Source organism: Aythya fuligula, chromosome 9 (genome assembly GCF_009819795.1).
Source record: "Aythya fuligula isolate bAytFul2 chromosome 9, bAytFul2.pri, whole genome shotgun sequence".
Classification (NCBI taxonomy): domain Eukaryota; kingdom Metazoa; phylum Chordata; class Aves; order Anseriformes; family Anatidae; genus Aythya; species Aythya fuligula.
The window spans coordinates 20,078,964-20,095,223 of NC_045567.1; the positions used below are offsets into that span (position 1 = coordinate 20,078,964).

Below are 16,260 nucleotides of genomic sequence, written 5' to 3' on the forward strand. Positions count from 1 at the left end.
CATTGGACAGATACCGGGTAGATGGAAGGCTCACCATTTTGCAGTAAGAAACAGCACTGACTTTTGCTAAGAACAGTAAATACATGTGTAAATGGGGGAATAATTCATTCTTTGCATTTAGTTGTATCTCTAAATTTGTTTCAAAGGAGTTCCTTCTTCGAGACTGGCCAACTGTAAAAATTGGGAAAAAGACAACTATTTTTTTTGTATAGTTTATATATATATATATATATATATATATTTTTTTTTTTTTTACTGATATCTCTCTCAATTGTATTATGCTGTCACTTCCAAGCAAGAAAAGTAACTGTAATGCTGCATGCATTCTATTTGTGCAATGGGTTTTTAAACAATGACATGAGATGTATTAGATGTGCATTTAGACTTCCCCATTACAAACGTAATTAAATTTAATTTTAAAAGTCACAACTAAATGAATGTATTTATTTTTTGAGTATCAAAGCTGAGTAGTATTCCTAATACTGAAGAGAAGATTCCTACAGGATTTACTTTATATTATAAAGCACAAAAAAAGCATGGGCAAAGAATTTTTTGCATATTTCAGGAATGCTAGAAAGATTATTTAAAAAGTATTAGTTTGTATTTTGAGTCACTTTAAAGGCCTACATATCTTGCACTTTTCAAAAAAATCAACTACAAATATGCAGAATTCTCAGATCTCATACAATATTTTACATTGCCTTCACAGTTTCAGTTCAGTTAATGTTCTTAATGAAACAGCAACTGATTGTCATTTATCTTAAAGTCTAAAGCAAGTCTTTCAGGTAACGATTAGAGGACCCAAAGTTTCGAAAGTGAAACTGTTTTTAATATTTTTCTATCATTGTATTATTGGCAGTGAAAAAAATTCTAAGATGCTTTCCACTCACCATAATGAGATGCAGTCCTAAGGATCACAGATACTCTAGCAATGCATTATCTTCACTGTATTTCATCAAATAAAGACCACATTTCCTGCTATAGAGGTTCCACCTGGGAAGGTGCTAGTTACATGAGAACTAGTAAGTCTACTAATTCCTCCCCTTCACAGATTGCTTTGGATCACAAAGGGAATGCAGGACACAGTTTAAAAGGCAGAATTTGCTTTGTGTCCATCCTAAACCAGTTATATGCAAGCAGATGCTGATCTGAAAGGTATACTTCTCCACTACGCAGTGATGCTTTGTCTGTAAACTTAATGCAAAATACAACCGTTTTGTTACTGAAGCTACACAGCCTTCAAATCAGAGCCTGCTTGCATCTGTCGATAAAAATACAAACTGACATTAATAACCTCCTCCCCCACCGTAAACCAACAATGATGTCTTCTAAGATAATATTTATTCTTTAATGGCCATGGTAAGACATAACGAACTTTGCAAACTCTATTTGAGAGGATGCATCAGTGACTCAAATCACAGTTGTTTGATAGTCCAGTGATCTTGACCCCTTTTAGTTTTTTAATTATTAAAAGAAAAAACTATAGAGTGCCACATGACTAATACAACTCTCGTACTTTTTCCAGGTACTCTGACAGAAGACTTTTAGCTTGTCTGTTGAATTTAGCCACTCAGAACAACAATGCTAAAATGTTATCTTGAATGGAACACACCATTTACTTCTCCAGGGAGGACAGATAACTCAGTGCCTTCTGTCCTTAGATAATAGATGTTCTCAGTAGCTAGACACTTGAGTAAACTACTAAATAGAAGCAATAATTGGTGTCTAAGTAAATTTCTCCTGTTTTCCCATATCCCATTGACCCTGTTAAAATCCAGACTACCTTTCTTCCACTGACTTTCAACAGCCCTCAGTCAATTTCAAGTGAACGAAGAGCCAGACAGAATCTGCAAGGACAAGTTTACAGCAACAAATCTGTATTCATGCTGTGCAAATGCTAAGGAAGCTGTACACTTTTGTTTCTGCACAGCCTGTTTATGTAAAGATTTTTTCCCTTCCTGGATGCACTGCGGAATGTCTGGGATATCAAAGCACTAAGATTTGTGAGACCAAATAGACTCTGTTGGAGCAGAGCAATGTATCTGACTGATGAGGACATCATTGGTTTCACTAACATTACTGGAATAACAAAAATGCTCTTCCATGACATTAAGTAGCTTAATATTCACATTGTTCAATAAAACAATTCATGCAATCAATTGAACGTCAAATGTATTTTGTCTTGTAAAACACTGAGTCATTAACCTTAACAATTTCAGCTTGCTCTCACTACCAAATTCAACTACATTAGCGTACAAGTGAACAGATGGACTAATGCATTAATGTATGACGGCTGAGTACTAAACTGAATAACCCCTGAATTTACTGAGAAATTAAAAAGCACTGCTATAAGCAAAAGACAGACAGAAAGGAGAATACAGAAAGAAATACAGTATAAATAGCTAAGAGCATAGTTATTATAAAAACATAGCCCATGAGTGAGAAAGGCAAGACACAGAAGCAGCCATGGCTTGGACCTACCTTCATGAGTAGTCCTTAAACACTGACAGTTCATTGCTTGTTGGCGAACAGAACCAAAACCTCTCTTCCCCTTGAAACTTCTAACTCCTGTTGCTGAACCTTGTTGACTATAAAGTTCTACTACAAAGTTCATAAAACTTCCCAGCAGTAAATGTGGCAGCACCAAACTCCACTGACAGTTTAGAAAAAAGAAAATCTTGGGTTCCCAAGCAACTTGCAATTCTGAGGCTGATATACATTTGTGCCTTTGCAAAGAATTTCTATTCTCTGGTATTCTGAGCACACCTGTACTTTGTTTCTTTCCTGCAATACATGAGTCTCCCATAACTCCCCATTGGCAGCTACCAGCTGTGTATTTCCTTGGAAGACTTAACATATACCAGGGAGAAAGGAGAGGAGGAAGTAGGGGAGAGGGGAGGGGAGCTATGCACAGCCATATTTTTAGCTGGAAAGGCTTCCAGATACGCAAACTCCCTAGTAGTCTAGATATAGAAAGGGAAACCTGGCTTCCATTAATTAGGAATCTCTCTGGTGGACACCTCTTTGAAATATCAAGGTAAAACAATAGGCATTAATCCTTTCCTAAGGACATTCAAGCATAAGCTACAGATCCAGAAGTTCTGCTCTGAGCTGAAATAAATGCAGCAGGCCTTTGTATATGGTCTGCCCTGATCCTTCAAAGAAAATCATGCCATGATTCATGCAAATGAATTTCTTGATAAATATAGTTGGATCTGATAAATTAATTGGTACTGGTTGACACAGTCCAAGACATTAGAGGGAAGACAGCATAAAATTTACCAGAAGAGCCTGGTCAGTTGTAGATCATCAAAATAGTTAATCTTGAGATAGGAAAATTCTGTCCTGTCTGGAAAGGAACTTGAAGACATACCAGAAGTAAAGGAGAAAATGATCTGGTTATGGAGTAACAGTGAGATTATTGATGGGATACGGAATGCTGAGATAACTGCAGTAAGAACATAGAGATCAGAAACATTAGATCATAAAAATTGATTGATTCTAAGCAGTGCTACTGTTTGACCACTGAACCACTATTATGATACAGAAATGTTTCTCAATAGAGATATCATGGATCAGACAAAACACAGTTACATAACTATCCAAGGGTGTATCCAAGGGTGCTCAGTTAGATTTCTTGCTTTATCCAGAGTTTACTAGACAAAACCATGTATTTATACATGTATATGTAGCAAGATAAATAAATAAATAAATACATAAATAAATCTTTATATTGCTTTACAAGAACTTTGCTAGAGGAAAGATAAGAGAACATTCGTCAGAAATAGTGACACATACTGGCAATACATCCAGATGCTTAACATTAGAATACATGTTGCCTTTTAAGGTAAATTGCAGCTTAGACAGTGTAGCTGGAAGACAGACCTTGTGTCTGTCACTGGGGTTTGCCTGTCCTTCTCACAAGGCTACAAAATTGTTTACTGGTTATTTTCAGCTTTGTTGACATACACATTCCATTCTGTATCTGATACACAGAGAACTGCTCCTTCAAAGAAACGTTAGCTTTTGATAAATTCCAAAAGCAAGAGAAATAGTGGTAGCTCACTGATAGGCAGAAATGAGCTGTATTTTTCTTGTTTTGTGATTTCTAAGAAACAGAGTGCTGGATGTTATAATGGTAATGGACGTAGGTATTCACCCAGAAATAGAGCCAGTGTAGAGACAGTGGACATCAACTACTGAATTAGCTATGCTGGGATTACTGATAATGCAGTTGCAAATTTTAAAATAAAAACAACTCTGAATGCATTCTACAAGTTCTATTTAAATTAAACTGAACTCACTGAGGACAATTACCTAGGCACTTTCACTGAACTAAAATTAAGTAATATAAATAACATGTCAAGATCATAACTGGAATTGACTCCACACATCAGTGAATCAATAATGATAGAGAACAGAATCACCCAGTTTTCAGGTGATACTTGTGATATGGTCCTAGTGAAGCCTACCCAGATGATGGGATGCAGTCCTGGACCTTCACACACCGCCTGCAACCAGAACTTCCCCATGCTACCCTGATTTCCATGAATTTGTATGTTCAATTCAGCTGAGAATGACATAACACAGTATTAAAACCGAGCCCTTGATCACTAACACCCCAGAACTTGCAGACATTCTGTGATGGTCCCATACAGACAAAAACAGGTAGAAACGCCAGTTTCCCGTTCACTCTTTTAAGATACACACACATACATAAGTGCACAGAAGAGCACTCCATACTGCTTAAACCCTCCCTACACACTAACACATGAAAGAGATAAAAGTAGCATGAGACATGGGAGTTATTTCTCAGTAAACTAGACTAAGTTCTCTCCATCAAGGACAGCTCCTCTGTTTCTTTTGTGATAACAAAGAAAACTTGCAGAGCTTTTGATTTCTTTTGAAAGAAGTGCCTGATATGTCAACCTAAGCATGTAAATACTGAAACCAAGAAACCGCAGTAAGCTACACTGAAGAGTGATGAAAAGAAAAGAGGGCAGGAGCCAGGGTGGTGAAAGGAAGTGGAAATAGATGGTAAAAATGAGCGAGAAGCAAACATTCATTGACATGATAAGATTTAGTGGCTTTTGTTTTACACCAGTGTGGGCAAAACTCATTTTTAAAGGCTCTAATGAAAGTTGAAAGTTACCTTCAAAAAGTTATGCATATTTCAACAGAAATAAAAATCATTATGCATTCTCTCTAAAGAGGATACAATCTCAAACTGTCAAAATTCTAAACTCTTCTACATATATTACATACAAACGCCTTCTATAAAAAAACTTCTTTTCATTTTTCTTCTAAATTAGCTTAGTGGTCCATGGTATTACACTCTCCTGGTCTAGCCTTTGAATAATGTGACAGGTAATTTTTATCGTTCATGCCTGTACTTAAGTTTGACTGAAGATACGGAAAACAACTTTTATGGTCTAGGTGTAAAAGTAAATGTTCTGTAAGCCCTGCATACCTGAACTGGGAGAGCTATCATAAAATATTTCATGCTAAATATGTGCCCATCAATAAATAACAACAACAACAAAAAAAAAAAAAAAACAGTACGAAGGTTTGGGGGTTTTTATGTTTTTGTTTTCTGATTGTTTTTATTTGTGTGTTTGTTTTGCTTTATTTGTGCACTTACTCGTTTTCTCAAAATGATAATGCTACCATTCATGCAACCTGTCACATTATTGCAGAAGGGATTTAAATTCCGTGTTATCAAACAGAAATCATTAAGTAATGGAATGTGCTGAGGACGATGAATAATATGCAGATAACACAGAAAATCATCTAGCTCTAATTAAAAGAATTGGATGCCTCATGAAAACTGTAGACTACAATGCCACAGAAATGGTATAGTAGCAGTACATTTACATCATGAAAAAGAGCTCAAAATAGCTCCATCAAAATAGGAAAAAAATTCCTTTGTCAGCTTACATTTGCAAGTGATCAGAATGGCTTCAAAATGCTGAACAGCCTGGTGTCGTTTAATTTACAATGTTCAGGAAACAATCAGATCTCTAAAACGTCAGCAAATCCAGATTATATTTTCTCTTGTAGCCAAACATTAGGCAGCCATAGCAAGGTGATTTTTCTCAGTCCCTGTGATTTACTTATGTTCTGGTTCTTCAGCAACTAAGCTATAAACTGCTAAGACAATCAAAATGAATTAACTTGCAACTGCTGGGTTTTTCCTCTCTTTAGCAAAGAATTCCACTTCTACATTTCCAAATATAGACCTTTCAGAAATTTCTTTCTTCTGTCTCCTTTCATGAAGGAGAAAGAGTCAGTGTGGCTATCAGATTAAAATGCTGAATCCATCACAGCAAACTCTATTTTTAAGGTACTCCACCAAGAATAGGGAAAACAATACAGGGTGATACTCACATAAAAAGAACAAAGCAGAACAAAGAAATTGAAGAGCGAAATGAGAAGCAGAAGAAGGTTAAAAGAGAAGGTATGGATAAACAGCTGAAATTCTGATGGTCTCTCTGATTGGTAAAATCATGGCTAGGGACAGCAAAATCCACAATTTTTCCACATGATTCTGTTGATACTGATATTATATGAATATAATAAATGTAGTGCAAAAATGAAATATGTATGCCAGTCAACTTTCTGGAGAAGGCTAGAGACACACTTGACATGCTACTGCAAAAGCTGTGCCATATCTTCTGCAGGTATATTTTAAAGATATAAAATTAATGTTGATCTGTTTTAAATAAATCTGCAGAGAGTTCTTTGAAACAGTGAGCTCACTCAGCAGTTACACCAGTACGCAGGACTACTCCCTCCATGTGTCTCCATCCCAAGTATGGGATGGCACAGGAGGATCTTTCTTCTCCTGTCCACATTTGATGATGCCACTAAAGACGTATGATTAGAAAATACTTTATTTTGCCTCAGAGTTTCAGTGATTCTCTGGAATCTGCCTCTCTTCCTTCACAAATAACACATGTAAGAGAAAAGCGGCCTTAAACAACTGATATCATAAGCAGGCGGAAGCAGCCTTTATCAAAATACACCCCAGTGCACATAGCCCTTCTTGGCATATGCTGCCTGAAATCACTATCTCTATAACCAACAGCTGTGTAAACAGCTTATATTTTAAATTATGTATTTTTCACACGAGTGGATGCCTTTGGTGCAGTTAAAATGGCATTGGGCAAAAAGCCCTCAGCTCCCCAAGAAATTTATGTTGCTCTGTCTCAGCAGTACAGCTAATCTATACTGCTGAATAAAGCTGTATTTTCCATGTTAACTCACTGTTATGACATTTATATTCAAAAAAATTCTTTGAAAAGTTCATGGATGAAATTCCAAAACTGTTTGAAAAGTTGAAACATTTGCACATTTAAACAAAATGTTTACCAGTTGAAAACCCTGCTCTTCTAGAGTCCTTCCCATGTTTAGGCTTTAAAGCCTTTCATTGAGATGGTAGCATTGCTTATGCAATGTTATGCAAATGTGTGAAAAATATTAAGGTAAGAAAAAGCTAAACTGGCAGAAGAACTTAAACTTTTCAAGTAAGAGTGCAGTGGCTTTATCACTTTGATTACGAAAAGTGTATTACAGATTTCAATTAAATGTGCCTCATAGTACCGTAGGCCCTATTCTACGGTATCAGAGAAATTGAGTTCTTTTTTAAAATAAATAAATACAATTTTAAAGCAGCTTGTTTTGGTTCTCTAACATGAAATATTTTACAATTGAATTTCAGAGGGGCTTTGAGCAACCTGATCTAGTTGGAGGTGTCCCTGCCCATGGCAGAGGGGTTGCAATTAGATGATCCTCGGGAGTCCCTTCCAACCTAAACCATTCTATGATTCTGTTATATGAGACAATGAGCCCATGTGTTGAGGGACAGGTAATAATCAATACAACTGATAACATAAACAACAAGGAATCCATATTAAATTACTCTGTGTAACTATTTTCAGATTGTTAATTTTTAATTTAATTTTTATTTTAACTACCTCTGATTTGTTGATGTCCTCGTAAGAAAACTGCGTGGCAGGTACTCCAAGATGGTTGATGAAATAATCTGAATCTCCCTGTATCTGCACAGAACTCACATTAGATCCTGGACACTTAGTCTTTTCCACACAGTTGAAGCTCTGACTCTGAAAAACAAACACAAATCAAAATTCCACTTATTTGCAAACAGACTCATAACAACTCATACCAATATATGGATGCAGCACCCTTTTACTCAAAGCATTTTAGGAACAGTCTGGAACTTGCACTGACGCAAGCAGGTATCAGCTGAGTCATACTTAGTAGTGAGAGTGAGTCTATAAATCTTTCATTCTCTGCTGATATATACTTCAGTGTTTGGTATAGGACATAAACACAGAATGCAGAATATGCTGCAACATGTCTGAGACTTTCAAAGGACAACAAAAAGTCATGTCTAATTGAAATGATAAGAGGGGAAGAGATGACGACTTTGGGAAGCATGTGAAATTTGCTATTCAGGCAGGAGATTAGAGGTGCCTTTTAAAAGTGTGCTCGGAGAACTTTGATAGCTACTGCACTTTTTTTTTTTTTCAGTTAATAGCATGTTCTGAAACAGCAAAAAGATGAATCAGATCACGATATTCAAGACATCCATGTTCTATTATATGCTAGTAATGTAAAGTATTTGCTGCAATTACAGAGCAGGGGTTAAGAGCAAAACAATGAAAAGACTGAAAATACATAAATACATATTTCCTAAGTAATTGCTTTAAAAAATTCTAGTCAGTGATATGTTTGTATTTCATTCACAGAACTATTTTAAGATGAAATCTTAGCAACAGAACGCCAATAAATATCGGGTGAAAACTGGAAAATAACCCCAAGACCAAGTATGAGAGCAACATACTAATGTAGCTTTCAAATACTTCAGGTAATTAAACATTTAATAAACAGTAGGTACGAAAGCCTTCAAGATCTATTATAGGAAATAAGCTACCTAGGTTTATTTTCAAGAATGTTAGGCTGAAGGACTAGAGATTATTTGCATTTAGCTAACAGTTCATAGAGATCCTCATACCTGCCTGCTAAATTACTACCTGCCAGCTTACTATAAGAAAACCGCAAGATTAGTTCCCCTTTAATAGTAAAATATAGCACATTCTGCATATTAAAGTTCCTGGATTTAACATGAAAATGTTCTAAGAATTATAAAGAGGCAAACCCTCATAGTTTTACATATCTAAATTAGCATAATTACTTCACAGTTTCACTTCAGTGCTATGACGAATGCATTACAATCCACTGTGGGCTGCAGATTCTCATTCAAAGTACTTTAAAACATCTTCAAGAAATAGCTTCCATTTTATAAGTATTTTTCAAAGGCAGCTATACCACTCTCTTGTTTTTATCAAATGTTTCTGCTCCCATCCTTCTTGCACACACTCGGAGTTGTGCAAGGGCCATCCAAAAAGATCAATATTACAGTCAAAGTAGAAACAAGAGATTTCTCTTGTCCACCTCTAGCGAACAGTATCGCCTTTGAGGATATCCATGGAGCAACATGATTTATACAGCACAAATCCTGTCTCTCCATGCCATTAAAAAAAATAATAATAATAAACATTTGGGTAGCATTAATCTTAGGTGTCACTTGTAATTCATGGTTTTAAAAACATTGCAGTCAAAAGTGTACGTTTTTTTTTGCCATGGGGGTATTTTTTTTAATATTTAAATTAATAGATTATTTAAAAGATTATCAACTTGAAAGTCATCACCTTAATAATTTCTATTCCCGTGTTTCACTCAGCTCCCCCTTTAAATTGCTCTTGAGTTTTCAAATGCATTGTAAAGTCATTTAACAACGTCATTGTGGCTGTTCAAAGACATACAAACCTACCCACTATCCAAACAGTCCCAATAAAGTCAGTGACCTTGTATTTGAAATACTGAAGATACAACAGAAACAGAAGCCCAAAGTGCATACTCATTTCAAAAGCTATTTTAAATAACCACATATTATCTTCTACATTATATCCAAGTCAACGATACTGTACAGCACACATACATACATAAATATATGTATATAATTTTACACATATAGTTGAAAAAAGGATCCATTCTTAAATGATTGCTTCTTTCAGGAATGATCAGATGTTTAAGTATCAAAATGTACTTATTCTAATTACACTTATATATTCTAAGTGTAGCTTAGAATATATACTAATTTCCTCATACTGGTCAAGTTTTATAAATGATGAGTAGTCCGTTCTTTCTTTAATGTTTAAAAGTATACTGAATGATGTGAAATGCAGCTTTTGGGTTAAATAGGAAAAAAAAATTGAGTTACCTACTGAAGGAAATCAAAAAGCTAAATGACCAAATTAAGCCCAGTAAAACAGTTGTGCAAAATAATTCAACATGAGAATAGACAACCAGAGCAGAAAAGACTCTGTAATGCCCTATAAGCAAGTGACATACATGAAAAGGCTCGATTTTCTAACGTACAGGTCAGACAGTTTGCACTGCTTTCAGATTTTATTATGTTTGCATAAGATAGCATTACATTTACATTAGGTAAATATTTTACCTTTACCATCACTAGATCTTCTCCCCATGCATCCTCAATCAGTTATGACCTACTACAGGAAGATAAGGTCATCCATTTATCATTTATTAAATTGCTAATGCATTTACCCTACTTGAATGCAAGGCATTCCTGTTTTTCAGTTTTTGTTATGCAGATTCAAATTTTTCATAATACTAGATTTAATAGAAACAAAGCTATACATGTATATGTTTTATTGTGGAAGTCATCTCTGAAATGGTATGCTTGGAAGAAAGACTTTTGTTCCAACATTATGGACATACTATACAAATCAGACACAAATCTTTTGTCTTGTAAAGATCTTTGCTCAAATTCAGATTCTGTTAATATGACCAGAATGTCAAACGAAGGAACTGAAAAAAGTACTAGTCCCTCTTTCTTTCATACCTATCTTGCATATGATATTTTCAGACATTTTAATTATAATTTAACATGCATCTTGGCAATATTCAATTTCAGATAAAACACAAATACAGCATAAAATCACATAACAGCTAAAGGAAAAGTTTCCATTCACTTCAATAGCTACTGATGCAGTCATAAGTGGAGCTTGTCTCTGTGAGAGAAATTAGAAACTTAAGCAGACTGCTTACAGACATGAATCTATATGAACAATAAAGGGATTCACGTGTCTGAGAAGAAATAAAATGTCATTGAAGAGCAGAAGGTTTCACACAATGAATAACACTTCACAATTAATAGAATATTATTATATTGTTTCTCTTTATTTATTGTTTCTAAGAGGGGTAAATGACAGTAGAATCAGTTATTTCTAAATATACACCAACCCTCATTTCTGCTAGACCACAGAAAAAAGAGATACTTTCCTTTTTCAGAAACCCAAGCCTGATTTTTAGCCAGAGTTTTGCCCATGAGAAAACACTTTACTACATTCCATTTCAACTATTCAGAAATAATCTGTTACTTTTTTTCTCAGTACAGCAACGATGAAATCATTTTAATGTATGAAATTTTATATATGAAATGTTTAAAGCTTTGGTTAAAAACACAGTGAGAAATGGTATTTTTTCATTTTTAAATCACCACTCTCCATGGCATAGGATTTATATTTTTATAAAAATAATGTCCAAATCAATAGTGCTAGTATCTTAAGAGTTTAACTGCTTTGTTCAACTTTCACTGTTCTGATAATATTGTTCAGCTAGTTCAACAATATTTAACACTACACTAATATGGAAGTATGCTTTACATACAAGATACTGCTCTTTTCAATTTATTTTTATTGTTACGAAGATTCTAAAACATCAGCAGTCTCCAAGTTTTCGCAATGACTGTAAAGTTTATGCAGTGTGTTTTGCATTCTTCAAACAAATGAAATGTTTCCCAATACAATTAACTTTAAGATAAAGAATAATAATGTCCTATAATTAATAAAACTTTTCCATCAGTGAAATGTTGTTGAACTAAGAGGCAAGCTATTAACTGAGTTCATGCAAGAGCAACAAACAGCCCACGATAGAGCATGCCATTTATCCTACAAGTAACAACAAACCAAAGCAAGGAAGAGCCGTCATGGTCTGAAGGACTGTTGGGTTTTGGAGGTGGAGGAGATGGATCCTTCCTCATTTTAAGAAGTGAAAAGATTACAAAATTAAAAAGGGATTTGAAGATTAAAAGAACAAAAACAGTGTGCAGCAAAAGCTGGAAGATCACAACAGAGTGGGGTGTGCCAAGACATTGAAAAAATCAGTAAAACAAGTCTGTTCTTCCACTCTCCTTTTTTGTACAGTATAAGAAAAGAAATCGAGGATTACAACACAAAAATTAGATACTTTTAGCATGCAGAAGAACGATGGGAGACATGCGAAGGAGAGGAGATGGGATGGGAATGACTAGGTGGTGGGACTATTTAAAAAATGCATCTAGAATAAACTACCAACAACATTCTCTGTAACAACCAACTCCCTGTTGTAAAGCAGGCAAGCCGCAATATCTGGTTAGTCTCTGAGTAAAACACACAATAGCACTATTCAGATCACTCACAGTTGCTCAGGCAGGTCACCAGTGTGTCAGGCAATCCTCACTTAGGTCAGAAGGAAAGCAAGCCATGTGATTAGAGAGTAATCGATGAGTGGTACATGTCATGCAAGGGTGTGCGTGTTAATTGTAATTGAATAATTTTATTTCTCTGGAGTTCATTTTGTTTTTCAGTATCATGTTACAGGCTCCTGTTACAAATCTGAGAAAATGAAGAGTACCATATGGCCCATAAAATACATGCAATCTGTATTAATGTTATAAAATAGACCCGAAACATCTAAAGTATAATAAAGTGGTACTTCACTGCAGACTTTATTCTACCACTGATTAGAGCTAAGCATTCATAAGTGCCTTTTGCTGCAATGTTAAGATGCTGGTATAAGGAAAAGCCTATATTAAAAAAACACTGTATATTTCCACAGTTCACCTTCCTTCCACCTGGAGACATATACCAGTCAGGTTCTGGTCACCTACTTTCCTTTAAGTGACTCCAGATGAAGTTAAAACCCTAGCTGCTTTTGAAGATTGATTAAAATGTCAAAGTAGTTTTCAATGGGACAAATAAAGAATAGCTAATTATTCTTATAAGGTGTCAGTGATCCCATCTTCATTCAGCAAGGAAGCTTTTCTGTCATGAATAATTGATCTCTATTTCTTGAGTTGAATGGCTGCCTGTGCTAGTAACTGGTGCAAGGTAAGTGCATTTAAGAAGCAGAAGCAAGTTAGATGAAGTAAAATTACCTTTAAAAATAGCTACAGAATCTATTAAGTTAATCACAGACCATGGAAAAATGCAGGAAAAAAAATCCACAGATGTACTATGTTAGACCACAGAAGTGCTATTCCCTTTCCCTCTCCCAGATACACTTCACAAAACTGAATTAGTATTGAAACCCAATGATGTAATTTTCCACTCTCTAAACAGTGCTTACTTAAAAACAATGGTTTTAATTGTTCTGCACATGGCTAACCTAAGAAAAGAGTTCAAAACTCAAAATTAGAATCAATTCTTTTAATGTCCATTGCATACGAAGTGTATTCTGTGGGGGAAGATAAAAATAAGGGACGTAGTTCTGTGTCATCCCCTCATCTGGGATGGCACGGTTGTTACCAAACAGGTACTACAGAACTTATGGAGGAAGCCCACAGGGATAACAAGAAAAGGGATTCTCCTTGTTACAAGGCAACAGATTAGCATCTTAGTTACTGTAAACATGTTATGCTCAATCATCATCAACAGACTGGAAAGGCCAGAGAAGTTGCATAGCAAAATATTCGCAAGTATACATCCCTGCTACACTCTGACAAACAAACCACTGGAGGAGGAAGGTTTGACAGCTCATAAAAATATTATTAGCAGTTCACTTGCCCTGACTGTGAAATCTAATGAAATAATCATGGAGTTTCTAGGAATTGTATTAATTCCATGGCAAACACACAGTTTTCTCCCATTTTATTATTTGTTTTGGCTATAAATGTCCTGCTTTGCTCTCTCTCTTTGATTATTGATCCTACATATTCTGCCTTGTCAAATTGTCATAATTCAAGTATGTACATAAGCATAATTCAAAATTATATCCATTCATTTTTTCTCTGCATGAGAAAAAGAAAACCTAAATGTGCTAATGATAATTAATATGCTATATACAGAGAATAGTTGTGATTTAAATAACCTAAAAATTCCATATCACTCGTGTGGTATATAAGCCTATCTGCATACTGCAATCATCTGATTACCTACATCATTTTAGGAACTTAATAAAATATTTAAAAAGGGACAATTATCTAGTACAGAGAACAGTATTGTGAAAGCAGTTATTTCAATGCTTACGCATGTCTTTTACATCTCTTTTGTCAATGATGGCAAAGTTCAAAATGCACTTACAATCCAGTTTCACAATGATATTTGATTTCTTGATGCTATATGAGACACAAATACAACCAGCTTCATCTGATGATATTCACTCTACTTGCTAGCATATTTAGTCAACATTTATATAACAAAGCCAAGTATGAACACTGAAAAACCAATCGTTCTTTAGACCTAGTCTACAAGTGTTCAGAATAAGGTATGATTAAAACATCAAGAGATCTTATAAGACAGTGATTAAAGACTACTGCTTTTAATTGATTTTGTATTTAGAATAAAATAATTAATAAAAAGAAATAAAATATTAGGTCCTTAGTTTCTCAGCAGTTATTTCCTTCCAGCTTATGAATGTGAGGTTTTACTGAAAATATCTGAAATCTGAACACCATTAATTAGCTTGTAATGGCAACATGAAAACTCCTACTGAAACCATCCTTTAGAACTGCAAAGTCAGTCACAGAAAAGATGCATCTACCTCTAAGAAAATTTCATAATTTGAATCCTCACTACTTTCACAGTAAACTGAGAGATGTTCCTTGTACAAACACACGCGCTCACACTGCATTCAGAAGACTGTCTTGTCACCAGGGAAAACAAAACAAAACCAAAAAACATCCCACAAGAACAAACAGTATTTATTCAAAGATATTGGGGACAAAGAATATCTCTAGAGAATTTAGCATTATCTGCTATTCTTCTGATTCCCATCACACTGCAGATGAGATGATTCTCAAACAGGTCACTATAGGTGCCAGAGGATCACCATTAGCCCATTAGAAATTCCCCCACAACACACTCTGCATTTCCTTACAAAAGCACTGCATCTTCAAATTCCAAGAGGATTCTGGTTTTCAGCCTGTGTTGGAAGAGTTTATTAAATCTTCACAAGCATAAAGTGCCTCTCAGATAAACCACACAGCTTTAAAAAAATTGTTCTTTGAAAAAGCATGCAGGTATCCTGCGTGACAGAAAAGACCTTTTTGATCCAGGGGAGAGCAAACAAAACTGAAAATAGTGACAACTACAACGCTTATGGAAGTGCAGATCAAATTGGGATCAGCCAAGTCTCAGTTCTGACACTGTATTCACATTTCCATTGAGCCAAGGAAAATTCAGTTCAACTACGCAACACAAAGTATTGTACTTAAAATTCCAGTTATACCGCTCCAGGAAATAAATAAATAAATAAATAAATGGTTAGAATAATTTTGGCCTTCTGATGGCAATTTCCAAAAGAAAAAAATAGGGATCTAGAATACCAGCAATTATTAAAGAGAGCATGGAGAAGTATATATGTTTGGCATGAAACAATGAAATACAATATTATATACTGTACTACTTTAAATAAAAATAATTGTAATTTGTAATTTACAGTTACAAAACATCAGACAACCATAAGTCTACTGCTTGTTCAGGACTTTCTCTCTGGTTACCCAAGGGAATGGCTTGAAGCTGCAAGAAAGGAGGGTTGGGCTGGGTGTTAGGAAAAAGTTTTTCACGCAGAGGTGGTCGGGCCCCAGGACAGGCTTCCCAGGGACGTGGTCACAGCACTGAGAATGCTGGAGCTTAAGAAGGGTTTGGACAACGCTCTCAGACACATGGGCTGATTTTTTGGGCAGTCCTTTTGGGACCCAGGATTTGGACTCGATTATCCTTGTGGGTCCCTTCCAGCTCAGATATTCTATGATTTCTTTTCTGTTAAGCTGCACTTGCATGTTTTGATATTATTACCTTTTTTTTGTTATTTGTAATATAGCCATCAGTGCAAGGTCATTATAATAAATGGGACCTCACAGGAATGAACAACATTTTAGATGCCAAATAT

At 35.3% G+C, this 16,260-nt stretch overlaps 1 protein-coding gene across 1 annotated transcript in view; it reads right to left on the reverse strand.

Annotated features, from left to right (window-relative positions):
- The window catches only part of NAALADL2 (N-acetylated alpha-linked acidic dipeptidase like 2), a 328,471-nt gene that overhangs the window by 74,975 nt on the left and 237,236 nt on the right, over window positions 1-16,260 (reverse strand). The window contains exon 11 of the mRNA XM_032193291.1: window positions 7,977-8,123. Within this exon, the coding sequence (XP_032049182.1) occupies window positions 7,977-8,123 (147 nt within the window). The remainder of the gene's footprint in view (window positions 1-7,976; window positions 8,124-16,260) is intronic.